The sequence below is a fragment of the Candoia aspera genome, chromosome 14 (genome assembly GCF_035149785.1).
Source record: "Candoia aspera isolate rCanAsp1 chromosome 14, rCanAsp1.hap2, whole genome shotgun sequence".
Lineage (NCBI taxonomy): Eukaryota > Metazoa > Chordata > Lepidosauria > Squamata > Boidae > Candoia > Candoia aspera.
In genome coordinates this window covers 4,209,112-4,222,981 of record NC_086166.1, presented here as the reverse complement: position 1 = coordinate 4,222,981, position 13,870 = coordinate 4,209,112, and the positions used below count along the sequence as shown (strand labels likewise).

General features: G+C 46.7%; 1 protein-coding gene across 1 annotated transcript in view; it reads left to right on the top strand.

The window, feature by feature from the left end:
• RADIL (Rap associating with DIL domain) overlaps positions 1-13,870 on the top strand; it is a 39,348-nt gene that overhangs the window by 4,218 nt on the left and 21,260 nt on the right. Inside the window, exons 2-3 of the mRNA XM_063315024.1 lie at positions 6,027-6,675; positions 12,895-13,220. Coding sequence (XP_063171094.1) covers positions 6,126-6,675; positions 12,895-13,220 — 876 coding nt within the window. The 5' untranslated portion in view covers positions 6,027-6,125. The remainder of the gene's footprint in view (positions 1-6,026; positions 6,676-12,894; positions 13,221-13,870) is intronic.

Below are 13,870 nucleotides of genomic sequence, written 5' to 3'. Positions count from 1 at the left end.
AAACACAGGGAGCAATGGCATTCAGAACTAGTTTAATCCGAGGTGCGGCCAAAAAAATTAAGAGGGCAACTGTGAAGGTGCAATCAAAGTTCTGTCTGTTTTTATAGATGTCAGAGCTTCAGTTGCACCATTGCGGCCACGATCTCGACTTTTTTGAGCACACCTTGGGAGTCTGTAATCTGCTACTTGTTTCAAGCCAGTGGGATAAGACCAGGGAAAAGGGAGGGTGGGAGGTTTTCCAAGGATGCTTCACCAGCAGCAAACAGTTGGATGTCACCCTGTTGCTAAATGCTTAGTTTGGCTAGATAGAAGGGCAGGATATATAATTTGGCAGAAAGCAGAGTTTTGCTTTGGATTCGTATTTCCCCCCTCCCCTCCACTTCCTTTGCCGTTTTGGAAATATAATGTTTTCCACATTGCAACTCCGGACTAACAATTCCTCCCTCTCTCCCCCCTTGCGTTTCATTTTCTTGCCTGCTTTTTTGTTCCATGAAGACAGCAAAGGTTTAATTGATTTCCATACACAAGGCAAAAAGCAGAGGGGGGCATATTAGATCTGAAGGCAAGAGAACCAGGTGCAAGGATGCCAAATGTAGCCCCTCAACCAACTGATTCATGACAGGGCCATCAGCAAATTATAGTTCTTAGGATGGCTAACCACACAAAAAATATATTCTATCAAATAATTATAGAATAAATGATGGGAAGCAGGGTGGTCACCAAAATAATATAATGTGCCTGACATAATCAGATCTGAGTACATGCCCATTATCTGGGTGGGAAAAGGGATCTGTAGCTTAATGGTAAAATGTATTTCGCAGGTAGAAACCTTGCCACGTAGAGTTGGAAAAAAGTCTTGGCCAACATTTTGGAGAGTGGCTGCCAGCCAGTGTTGGCAGTATTGGACTATATGAACCAAGGGTTTGATTTTGTAGAAGACCGTTTCAATGTTCATCATTAGAAAGAAGCCAGTTTTAACTTGGCACCTCAGCTTTCAATGTGGGCAACAGAAGCTAGATGGATTAAAGATCCAACTGAGTAGAAGACAAGTTCCTATTTATCTAAGGAAGATCTTGAGTCTGATACTTGAGATCTCCAGCAGGGCTGAAACAATTACTGTTTGAAAGCTTGGAGAGCAACTGCCAGTCAGAGTTGGGAACAGAGGTTAGATGAATGAAGGATCTGGACCAGCAGAAGGAAACTTTCTATTTGTCTTTAGAAGGACCCAGATTTGATTCTTGACTTTTGTTTCTTGAAAAAGTCTTGCTGAAATCTTGGAGAATAGTTACCAACCATTGTTGACTATTTTGGGCTTGATGGGTCAAGAGTTTAACTTGGAAGACAAATTCCTATTTGCCCATGTTTGAAGCTTGGTATCTCAGCTGCTACCAGTCAGTGTTGGCAATGAAGACTAGATGGACCAAGGGTTCAACTCAGTAGAAGGTAGCTTCCATGCTTTCATACCTTTGTGCTCACTGGCTGGAACACTGGACTATAGAAGAAATCTACTGTTTACTAACCATTGTATATAACTCAACTGTGTATTGATGTCACAAAAGCAACATGGCTATTGCAGAGGTGTGCAAGTTTTTGTGGGCTACATGCCCTTGGATGCGTACAGGAGGCTTCAGTTTGGAAAGCAGTATATGTATGCAGGGTGTATATATGACCAGATCAAAATTTAACTAACCTAAATTAAAATTAAATATAGTGAATGCACATATTTTAACAATTATCCTCTTCTGCCACATTAAAATTTACAATTAGCAACTATAACAATCTCCAGTGAGGGGGGCCCCAGGGACTACCCATACAGGTCTAAGCCTCTGAAATGCAGACAATTTGGAATGTAATCAAAGTTTCTTAAAAGAATTAGGGAGTAACAACAACAACATAGCTGGGAATGCATGCATGCATCAAGCAGGGCAACGGAGGCTAAATTCAAGGGGGACCTTGAATGCAGTCTGGTTTTAGAAGGTGACCTTTCCTGAAAGCTGCACAGGCACTTTGGAAAGTTGGCTTTGCAGGGTCTCAACAGGGAGCCAGGAAAGCTTTTTCTAATAGCATTAGAAGAAGAGGAACCCCTCCCCCACCACACACACTTGTGTGCAACCAAGGGTGCAAAAGATCTTTCCAGCAGCCAGCAGAGTGTGACATGTCATCCTGCCAAAAGATGTCTGCTGTGTATCTTAGGCAGATACAACCATCACTGAGTGCCCATGCAAGCACTGCCTGGAAAATCAGGGGGAGGGAGGTGTCGATTCTGTGTTTTGCTGTGAGCTAGACTACCATCTGGCTGATGGGTGTTTGAAGGATTTATCAAAGCCTGGATTGGAAGAAACCTCAGCATTGCTAAGGATCAGGGAAGACTCAAAATCAACATAGACACTTGCAAGATTGATGTCGGCCTTGTGGGGTAAACTGGGTAGGAATCGCAACCAGATGAGCGAATTCTACTTTATTGTGAAGCTACATTGACAGAATCTTGCAAGTCTGAAAGTACAAATCTCTGCCTGTCTCTGTTACAGCCCAAGAAACTAGGGAGGGCCCCTTCTGAGCCTCTTGACCTACCCATTATGCAGCTGTGGGCTATGCTGTCTGTTATCTGACAGTTCCCTTGGCAGTGTCTCTTCGCCTATCTCCCAAGGCCTTTCCCACAGCCCATTCCACTACCCAAATTTACTAGCTGGGGATATGAACGAACATATGAGAGCCTCATGCAGCTGAGTCCTTCAAAACCAGTTAGTGAGCATCATGGAACCAACGTTGGGGGAATGTATGGATGTTGGGAAGTGCCTTCAAAACCACACCACTCGGGTTTGGCACTCCGTACCCTAAAATTTGCCTCAAAGTGCTTATTCTCTAGAACACGCCTCCCTCCACCCTGCAGAAAGGCCTTGATTCCTGATAGCTAATTCCTACATTTGCCTCGTAGAGGAGGGATAGGCCATCTTAGCCCTTTGGACCAGAAATATTCTCCAAGGCACCCTCTGATATTGGTGCCAAATGTCAGTGATGTGCTGACTGAAGAGCAGGCTTGTGGGTTCCTGACACTGTGGAGCAGGAAACACACAGCTGTAGTGCTACAGAAATTTAACCAGGGGGAAACAAGGCAAACCAAAATCTCTAACTCCAAAGCATCCCCACCCTCCTCCTCCTGAAATAAAGAAGTATTTGTCCAGGTGTGTAATGAAGCCTTACCTATTTTTCATCCCGCTTACGTAGCCCCTGCGCACTCCAAACACGATGAGGGATCTGGCCAACTAAAGAGGGCTTTCTGTCAATGCCCAGCAACATCTATCTGTCTGTCTGTCTGTCTGTCTGTCTGTCCGTCCGTCCGTCCGTCCGTCCGTCCATCCATCCATCCATCCATCCAATTTGTCCCGCCCATCTCCTCCCTTCACAGGAGAGAACCCATCTGAACCCTTGCATTTATGGTTTGATCAGAGTCAACTGCCAAGGCCAAGTCCCCACATCTGCTGAATAAAGACTGTTCGTTCTCCCCAAAGTGTGACAGATAAAATAGGTTTGTGGCTAAATAGATAGTTTAATAATGTCAACACAAACCCTTAAGATACCATGGGTGCATCTAAGAGCATGATCTGTAAGCCGTGACATCACTGATGTACATTAGCAGTTCAGTTCAGAGATTGTTTTTCCAAATACTCCCTCTTCCGCACTCCTTGTTTGGGTTAATGGGGCTGGCCCACCTTCCTGAGCTGTTTTGGAAATGGTGGTATGTTGCTACTATTTCATCGTCAAGTCCATGTGGCACACAGGGTTTAATCTTTCAAAGCTGCCCGAGAGGAAGTGAATTTGCGAGCTGGCTGGGGGAAAACGGGGAAGGGCGCGCATCCAGAATGAAGAGTTTGACAGCTTTGCTGAAAACAGCAGCGTGCTTGGAGGTAGGGCGCAAGTCACCAATCTTTCGTCTAAATAATTGCCTCTCCCTAGATGTGGGTCATCCCTAGCTTCTGTCCACAGCCCAGCCCAGCTAGGCAGAAGATGAGCAGCGTCAAAATAGGAAAGTGTGCGGTGTAAGTAGATGGTTATAGACCAAGCGGTTCATACTATCCTGCAGAACATGTTTTCTAGGATGGGAATATCAAGGGACAGATGTTTGCATGTGGGAATGAATTGGGAGATTGTCAAGAAGCCAAGTTCTACATCCAGCAAAGTCATGATGTGGCTTCCCCTGCCTTCTCTGCCCCGCTCCCCGCCCCCTTTCCAGCCAAGCTTTAATATGTCCTTTGTGCTGGAAACTTTTAAAAACCTCATTTCAAATTGGTCTCAGACACCAGGCGGGGGGACTCTCTTTTCCTAAAAATAGAAGCTGCGATTTTGGTGTGTAATTGTACGTCCCTGCCAGCTGTGGTCTTGCACCAGGCAGGAGCTTGATAAAATGGCAAAGTGATGGCAGATACCTGACAGATTTCATTAACCTCCCAAGGGGGAGAAGATGTCCATTCCACCCACAAAGTGTTCTTTGGAATGTCCTCCGCATTCTTGGTGGGGGACAAAAGGCAATTTATATTTAGAAAGGATTCAGAGAAAGCATGCAGCATTATTAGTCGCCCTGCCTGGCTGAAAAATACCAACTTGGTCACCCTACGTTGGAATTTGTGTGTGCCGTGAGCCCAGGCAAGTTAAACATTTGCATCCAGACGATCCACATTCTGTATTAAAGAGAAAGGAGGCTGGTGCTGTTGGCATCAACGATGCAAGTAAATAAAATTCTTGACATTTTGTTGGGGGCATTTTTACACGTTGCCGGATCGATCTCCTCTTGGCCCAGAATCTGGCCTTTGTTTACAGTGGGGTAGAAGAAAGAACTAGATAGGAGGATGGGCAATAATTGGATCTGGATTTGCTGGAAGATCTCCAGATGGTTTCTTGCTGCATTCAACGATTGCAAGGACAAAATGATTTTTTGCCCTGCAGTGACATTGCTGAAAGGAGCAAAGATTGGGGCAACCCACAGGATGGGCCAGAACAACTGGGACCATTGTAATACTCGGAGAAGACACAGTTTAGAAGAAGGAGATAAATTTGGATCTGAGCGATTTTTGGTAGAGCAGTAAGTATTTAGCTCAATTATTCTTAATAGCAGCTGCAGTGAGGTTCCCTCCCTGCGTTATACCTCTGAAATGAAAGCAAAACAGACTCCTTGAGGAATAGTAGGAATGGATTAGGGAGAGAAGCAATTCCTACTAGTTCTGTCTGCCTTTTGAAATAGGCTTTGGCTGGAACCTTTCTGCGTCCAGGGAAAACGAATGAATCCTATACCTCTGAGCCCTCATTGGAAAAAATCTACCTTCCAGTCTGGAAAAAGGAACGAGAAGTCCAGGACTCAAAACATAGTAGTTGTACTTTACCAGCAAGTAAATGAGAAGTGGGCAAACTTTGGGTAGCTGGCAGCTACTAATAGCATTTTTGGCTGGAGTAAGGGCAGGCGTGGGTCAGGCAAGATGGCAAAACAGGCATGGCGACATTCTGCAGATGGTGGGGCTGAAAGTTTCTGGGGGCTAGTTTCCAAGCTTGGAGGGAGGTAAGAATTTATATTTGCTTGTTTGAAAAAAATACGGAAAGCCTGTTTTAGGGGTTGCGGTTTTCTCCTCCACATGGTTGAACACTGAGCAATGGGACTTGTGGAAAGTAGGCTTGTAGGCCATACGCTGCCCACTGCTGGTGTAAATATATAGGGAGGTATGGCTCTCCTTCAAAGGATTTCCCAATGCTTAAGAAAGAGGTGGAGTGTATGGTATGGTATTCGGAAGCCCTAAATCAGTGTTTTTCAAACTTGGCAACTTTAAGATGCTGGCTAGGGAATTCTGGGAGGTGAAGTCCACACATCTTCAAGTTGCCAGCTTTGAAAAACACTGCCTTAAGTGATTTCACCGTGCTTCCTCTTGTCCTTTTTGTACCGTCCGCAAAACAGTGTTAGCAAGCTGCCTCTGGGACACTAGCCAAACATAGGATCTTGAAGCCACCTGTGCTCCAGTGTTTTTGTTCTTTCTCTTTTGCAGAGGTTCTGAGAACATCTGTTGTTTGTTAGCAATTTGTCTCTTTTTTGACCTTCTGACAACCCTGCACAGTTCTGCTTTCTTTCTGTCCAGCCACAGCCCATGACGCCCTCCTGCGCGATGTTCTACAGGTCACCCTCAGCCATGTCGCCACCGTCCAAAAACAAATTCAAGCGACAAAGTCGGATATTCTCCCAGGTCTTGTACCGGACGCTGAGCTATAAGGACCGCAGCTCGGTGGCCACTTATTCAGGGGCCAGCAAGGAGGACCCATCGGAGCTGTCCACCCAGGTCTCAGCCCCTGGGGTTCTCAAGATCTTTGGATGCCACATCTGCGTGGGCACTCACTACAAGAGTGTCTTGGCAACAGCCAGCTCAAGTGCCCAAGAGCTGTTGAAAGAAGCCCTTGAGCGGTATGGACTCAGCAGGGTAGACGTGGGCCATTATGTTCTCTGCGATGTTGTTGGGAAGTTTGCTGGCTTGGAAAAGCAGTGGAAGATGGAAGGCTTGAGAATCCTTCGGGACAACGAGAAACCTCTTTTGATCCAGGGCCTTTGGAAGCCCCGGGAAGGGTTCTCTCGGAGGTTTGAGCTTCGGAAGAGATCTGAAGTGGAGGAGCTGACAGCCAGGGACAAAGACACCACCACAGCAGGTGAGGAACAGAAGATCTTTGGGAAGATGATACTGCTGTAAGGAAGGCTAAGATTCAGCCTGTACAGTATCGTAAGCCATCATGTGGTTTGAGCTTGGTGCACAGACTCCCGGGGGGCATATAAACATGTGGCTTAGACCTAGAGAACTGGGGTCATTCAAGCATCTACAGTGAGGCAAACCTGGGTGCGGATGGATTATTCAGCCAAATATGTAAGCCTAGTTCAACCTGTAACTAAGCTTTGGAAGGTGTAGCTAGAGAGGTGAAGTTCTGGGACTTCACACAGAGAGGTGGGATTAGGTTTTGGACTATGTGGGTGGGAGAATATTTGGGTTGAGATCTGGCCAGAGGTCCTTCTAATTCAGTGTCTTTCACCCTTGGCAACTTTAAGATGGGTGGACTTCAACTCCCAGAATTCCCCAGCCAGCCATGCTGGCTGGGGAATTCTGGGAGTTGAAGTCCACTCGTCTTAAAGTTGTCAAGGTTGAGAAACATTTCTCTGATTGGTTCACTCTCCTAGTCTGCCTTTTGCTGTTGGTGCGAGGGTCAAACATAGCACTGGGCTCCTAGGAGGAAGACAGGAATGCGAATCTGATACTTCCTTGGTGGAATCAGAAGGGGAAAAGCCAAACATTGTATTGCACACCCTGCAGCTTCCTTCCTAAAGCTGTGTTGCGCCATAGCAGCTAAGTCCTCCTTTTCCCCAGCCTCCCTGCTCTTTTCATTCTCTGGCTCCTAAAATGTGGGTGGTTTCGGAAGCAGAGGGCTGGTGCTGGATCCATTCCTTGCCAGTGGATAAGGACTGCAATGTAGTGGCAATCCCAGCAGAGTTTGTTCATAATGCTGCACTTCTGCATACAACAGAAATGAAGTTGAGTTGAGTTAATACTCTGGAGTCCTTGGTGCTCTCTGAGCTGGGTTGTTGGCTTGCAGACGTTTCATTACCCAACTAGGCAACACCATCAGTGCGAGGGAGTGTGGGGTTTGCTCCCTGTTTCTATACAGTAGCTTGGCCTGCCAGTGTTGGTGGGGTGTGGTTTTCTCCTTGGTATTTTCTTGATTAGGACATTGTTTTCTGCTTGATTCTTTGTCTGGTGTTAATCCCTGCTTATCTGGGTGTTGCTTGCTGTTCCGGGGCCACCAGTGTTGCAAGAACAGCGAAAACGCTTCTGGGCATGCCAAAGAGAGAGAAAGGACCACTGGGACTGCAGAAAACCCTGGCTCGTGATTCTACGGGTTGGCTGAAGCTGATTTAGTCTAAAAGCAGGTTTGGCTGCATCTGCTCACCGAGTGGAGTTGGAAGGGCACGATCTTTCAAGAGCAAGCCAGCTATGCTGAAACAGTGCCGTCTTTACACGAAGCAGCACTGTGGCTTTTAAAGTGGAGGATGCTCGGCTGTTGTAAACAAATACGAACAGCTGTAGGCCAAGTCAAACTTTGGGGCAAAAATAGCAGAGCAGAGCCTTTTGGTAGAACAGGAGTCACGTTATGCCCAGAGACCCGTGTTTTCATCTGCAGCCCGGTAGGCAGGCAGAGCGTCAATCCGCAGCAGCGTGGGAGGGAAATTCAGGCCCACAGCCTGGACAGAGAGAGGTTTAGAAAGATTTGGCCACATCCAGGAAAAGTCCTGTGTTTGTTTTTCCAGCAAAGCTTGGGGAGTTTCAACAGGACCTAACACTAGCCGCCTTTCGAGTGTGAAAACTCCCTTGTTGTTGTTGTTTTTTCTCTATTCCCCACCACCCCACCCCCGTTTGGTTTTTGCTATACAAAGTAAATACAGAAGGTTCCTTTCCTACAGATAAGGAAATCAAAAGTTGGGTTTCTTCAGTGGGAGAAGCTGGAGACGGAACGCTGAAGTTCATTTTTTTCTTAGTTTTCACTTGAGCCTTTCTTTGGGGTTGGTTGGTTGGTTTTCCCACAGGAGAGAACAGGGGAGAAAGAGTTGGTTTTGAGATCTTCCAGGCCATGGTTACCAACGGCAGAGGGAAGGAGAAGAAGGCATCACAAACAAGATGAATAATCCAGAACTTTAAAAAAAGATTTCTTATGTGCAAGCTTTGGCATGTGCCAGATGCTTCCCTGGGGCATACATAATGGCAAGCTATTTGAGGTGTGGGGATATGTATGATTAGAACTGATTTTTAAAAAAATGCATGGAAGACGACACAATTTAGGTTGGTCTTATATGCTAGACCAGTGTTTCTCAACCTTGGCAAGTTTAAGTTGTGTGGACTTCAACTCCCAGAATTCCCCAGCCAGCCATGCTGTGGGAACAGCATATAACACTGTGCTAGATGTTAAATTGTCCACCTGTGTATTTCTCCAATTTTGGCATCTCTGCCTCTAAGTCCCTCTAGAAATGGGATTGTATAGGTATATTCCCCCCCCCCAATGAATGAATGGAAGTTTAACTCCAGAACCAGCTCTATTATTCGACAAATGGGACAATCAGGCCTGTGCATAATTTTCCCATGCAATGGGCTTGACTAAAGCCATGAAGCCAGGTGGGCCGAAGAAGAATCTGTTGATTGTTCCTGATCCTTCTATTTCATCATCTGAGTCCCTCCTGTGAGTTGCTTTTAAGAGGTCACATTCTGGGGTAAAATATGGGATTGATTTCTAGGGTGAACTGGTATGTTGTACAGATTATTTAGATCAGGAGAATGATGGAAGAGGGAAAGATAAAGTAGCATCTCCTTTCAGGATGCCCCACCAATTAAAATTGGAGCTGTCCCTCTCTTGCCTCCAGCCATCCCATTTGGGGCTGCCTTAATTAGAAAAATCAGGGCTTCTGATCTCAGCTTCGGCCCCGTGCTTGTTTTGCAATGTAGATCAAGAAGGTTCTTCAACAGCTTGGACCAGTTGGGCTGCTGATGGATTGGAGGATGATTCCCATCCTCCCAAGCAACGTTTCTGGGGATCAGGGCAGTTGTGGAAAATGCCAGCTGGGATAAGATTTGCTGCCTGCATTGCTCCCCAATCAGAATTCAACCTCAGCTTTGACTCCAGGTCTAGACTAAGTCTGGTTTTTCAGCTCCTGTTCCTAGGGGTACAGAAACTTCTTTAGGATACATCTCAACCCTAAGGGACCAATATCCACATTTTCTCCTCTAGGCTTTGGTTTTGCTTCTTGGGAGGGAACCTTGGCCCCGCTGCATGGTGGCAGAGTTCCACTCGCTACCAGATGTTTCTGGTCCAGCTTGGCCTGAAATCTCTGCTAGTCACTGCTGTAGAATATTCTGCTTCTTTTTTGCCTAATCTGGAGACATATAAACAGTCCAGCAAGTATCTCTGCCCCTTCTCTGCTCCAGTCACCTCTTTAAGTTTCCCAGCAAAGGGAAAGATAGATTTTAAAGCAAAAAAAAAAAAAAAAATTAAGAACTGCAAGACCGTTCCTCACCAAATAAGGTAGATTGCATCTTGGACTCTAAGCTGTTTCCTTTATAAACGGGCTTGGAGAATTTTCTGGTCCTGACTTCTTGTCTCGTCCACAGAGGAGCTGAGTCGTTTCTTTATTCCTCCACCTTCTGCCAAGGGGGAGAGCCCCGTTCCTAAATTTCACATATCTCCAGTGAATGCAGGTTGTTTTTTTTTAAATCAACCCCTGAGGGACCGTGAGAAAAAGCTGAGAAATCTACTTTTGAGCTTTTGGTGGGGAAAATAATGAAAGCTGTTGCAGCAAACGGTGGTGTTCCTCAAGCCGAAGGTGATGCATTGCCTCTGGGGGAAAACAGCGGATAGAAGGTAGGAGAACGGACCACCAGGGCCAGCTGTCCCGTTGGGCAGAGAATGGAGGACAAGTTTTAGGACAAAAGGTGAATTCACACAATGATTTTTGTTTCCTCTCCCCACCGTAAGTTTGGCAGAGTTGGATTTTCCACCCCCAAAACTATTTTGGGGCTTCCTTCTCTTTGAACTTTGAGTCAGTCCAGCAATAAGGTTCCTTTGGTGGCTGAAGAGCAGAGATTTCAGAGACCGGAGTGTTTCACCTGGGGAAAGAGAGGGAGAGATTCTTCCTCTGGCTTTGGATGCTTGCATTTACAAGCCTTGCATGCCCTGTGGTAGACGCCCCCCCCTCTCTCTGAGAGACGGTGTGGAGAAGTTGATTGTTTCTTACCTCTGCAGCTAATGCGCAAAGTTCCCACTGCAGTCAGCAGGTCCTGTCAACCAGCCAGTGTCCTGGCAAATAAGCTTAGCTTAAGCTGGGGAGACTGAGACGCTGGCAAGCCCTTGGTTCAACTTTGCGGTAAGGCATTTATCTCCTCCAACCCTCCCTGGTGAAGGAGCAGGTCATTCTCTGTATTCCAGCTCTGGCTTATTCACTGTGATTCGGAAAGAGGGGAGGTGAGGGCAAGGGAAGAAGAGACTTTTAAAAAAATTTTATTTTCCCCATAACATAAGACAGCTGTTAAAGGTTGCTGCACAAGACCTGAGATTGGGGTGGGGTGGGGGGTGTAAGAAGAAAGAGAATAGAGTTGCTGAGAGGGCACAAGGGAATCTGGAGATGGCTGATGCAAGGGCGGGCGGACAAATGTCATTTGCATGGCCAAGCCAAATGTTTCTTTTGTGGTGGGGGGGGGTGTGTGTAATCTGTCTTGGAATATATTTTTGGATTTTTTTTTTTGCTGCATGGCTTGGGCGGGAGGCCGAAACAGAGACCAGGAATGGGAAAACATCTTTCCCTGGCTTGAGTCTGATGACAGATGAGTGGTCCCTTCCTTTTCCTCCTCGACCATCCCAAACTTTTTTTTTTTAAAATACGTATTTCCTAAAGTTAAAAATCTGCGTTTCTTTGGGATTCTGCCATTCTAAAGAGCAAAGAGGTCCAAGTTAGCAGGAAAAAGGTAGAGGTCCGAGGATGTTCCTGTTGAAATTGGCATGAGTTGACTTGGGGAGGGGGTACCCACAAAAAGTGGAAAGTGGGGTGAAATGGGGTAAAACAGCCATACAAAAAATGACTCCAAGTTCCTCATTAGACCTTCTCCCTGGAATTGTGCCTTTTTTCATTTACCTTTAATTAAATTCAGGCTCACGGGGCTTTGTGTATTTTCTTATCTTGGTATTTCCCACCAGACCTTTTTCATTGTAAATGCATCAGTACAAAAGCCAGTTCACTGAAATAATAATAGTAATAATAAAGAATAATGGAACATCACCTAACTAATGAAAGGGCAGTTAAGGGGCAGCTCTTTCCTAATTCTTTAACCACACTGAAATGAAAAGAAGGGGGCAGAGCTTGAAGCAGGAAGCTTCAAGTTAACATTGCAGGTGACCTTTAATGGACTGGACCGATCTGTGAATGAACTTTGTACAAGCATCACGACCTCTACGTTGGGCCAAGTGTGTTGTGATTTCAGCTGATTGTGGGAAAGCACAGCTAAAGGGTTCCTCGTTTCTAATGAGACATGACATTAATAAGTACCCCATCTTGAGTATCCAGGAGGCGGATGGATGTTGAGAACGACCTGATGTTCTAGGCTGAAAAATGGGCTGCAATTAAGCAATTAGTTATTAAGGCTATTTGGAAAACTTAGTAGGTTTTGTTAAGTTTATCACATTCCCTTGACTAGGAAGGATATATACATTTTAAGTTAAAATACTTGGATAAGGAAGCTTTTCTTAGGTAAAAAATTACCCAGCTATTCTATAGGAATATTAAGGATGGCTGAAATAATGTTTAGCACTGTTCTTCACCCTCAAGGCTCAGAACTGGGAGTTTCACAGAAGTGGTCCCTGAACCGGACTCAAGTCTTCTGGGGACTTCATGGACATGTCCATGACGTTCTCTAGGCAGTGATACAGAAGTCTTACCTTGGCTGCCCTCTCGGGTGTTCTTCCAATGCTGCAATCCAGCTTGCAGTCCTAGGATCTCCTGATGTTTCCCATGTTTCTGGCTTAATTTTTAAGATCAGCCAGCATCGGTGAGGTGCATCCATTTAGCTGGGCTGTCGTCCTTCCTTCCAACAAGTTGGGAAGTCATGCCAGTAGGGTCGGGTGTTCCTTATGGAATTCTTTGCCACCAGAAGGGGTGATGGCCAGCTCTTCCAAGGGATCTCAGGTGTGTCTGTATGGAACCTCCAGGATTAGGAGAAATGTATCATGGCTAAGGAAAGAAGCCTCCAGGCCCTAGGGGGCAAGACAGGATGCTGGGTTAGATGGCACACATGGTTAGATGGTTCTTTCACTTTCTTACCTTCCAGCCTTCCTCTTCTTCCCCAGGAATTAATGCCCAGGCCCGGAAGCTCCAGCGCAACCGGACCAAAGGCACGATGACCCTCTTGACGGCTTGCCACACTTCACCCCCCAGTCTTAGGCGCACCGTCAGCGAGACCAGCCTCAGCCAGGCAGGCCCCCCGGAGGACCAGAAAGAGGAGGGGCCCCTTCGGTGGCACTACTCCACGCTGCCAGAGACTCTCCGGTGCCTGGAGGGGGTGCCAGATGGGCGGGCAGCTCCTGCTGAGGAGCCAAACGGAGTCAACAGCCTGAGGGTCTCGCTCTACCAGTCCCCACATCTTCTGCTCCTGCAGGGGTACAGCCAGCAGCATGTAAGTGTCACGTCTCTCCTGAGGCAGCCTTCTTCAAGTTCTGCCCCGCTAGATGCCTTGGACTGCACCTCCCATTATCCCCAGCCACCCTCCAGGTGCGTTGGATAGCCATGCCCATGATTCTTGGTGGCCAGGATGTTCCCTTGGGCTGGGGTTCCCTAGACTGCAACAATAACTGTCTTTAGAGAAAGATTCTCTAAAGGTTCTGTGACCCCCTCTCTCCAGAAGGGTTGGATTACAGCTCCCATTACCCCCAGCCAGCATCCTTCCCTGACCTATTCTCTAGACCAGTGTCCCTCAACCTTGACAACTTTAAGATCTGTGGACTTCCCCACAGCTGGCTGGGGAATTCTGGGAGTTGAAGTCCACAGATCTTAAAGTTGTCAAGGTTGAGGAAGACTGCTCTAGACCACAGTTTCTAGACCACCCTCCTATTCTCTAGACCACTGTTCTCAACCCCCTCCTTTCTCAGCCAGTATCCATCCCACCCAACCCCAGAAGAGGCCCATCATCCCAGCACGTTTGGTCGGAACAGCGGTCCTCTGTCTGTCTGTGGGAGGGAAGCTCTGTGTTGCTCTTGGTAGCCCTCTGGTTGGGCTGTGAAAGGGAAGTCCTCTCTGCAGGTCCCCTGAGCTTGGCATGAGGGTCCC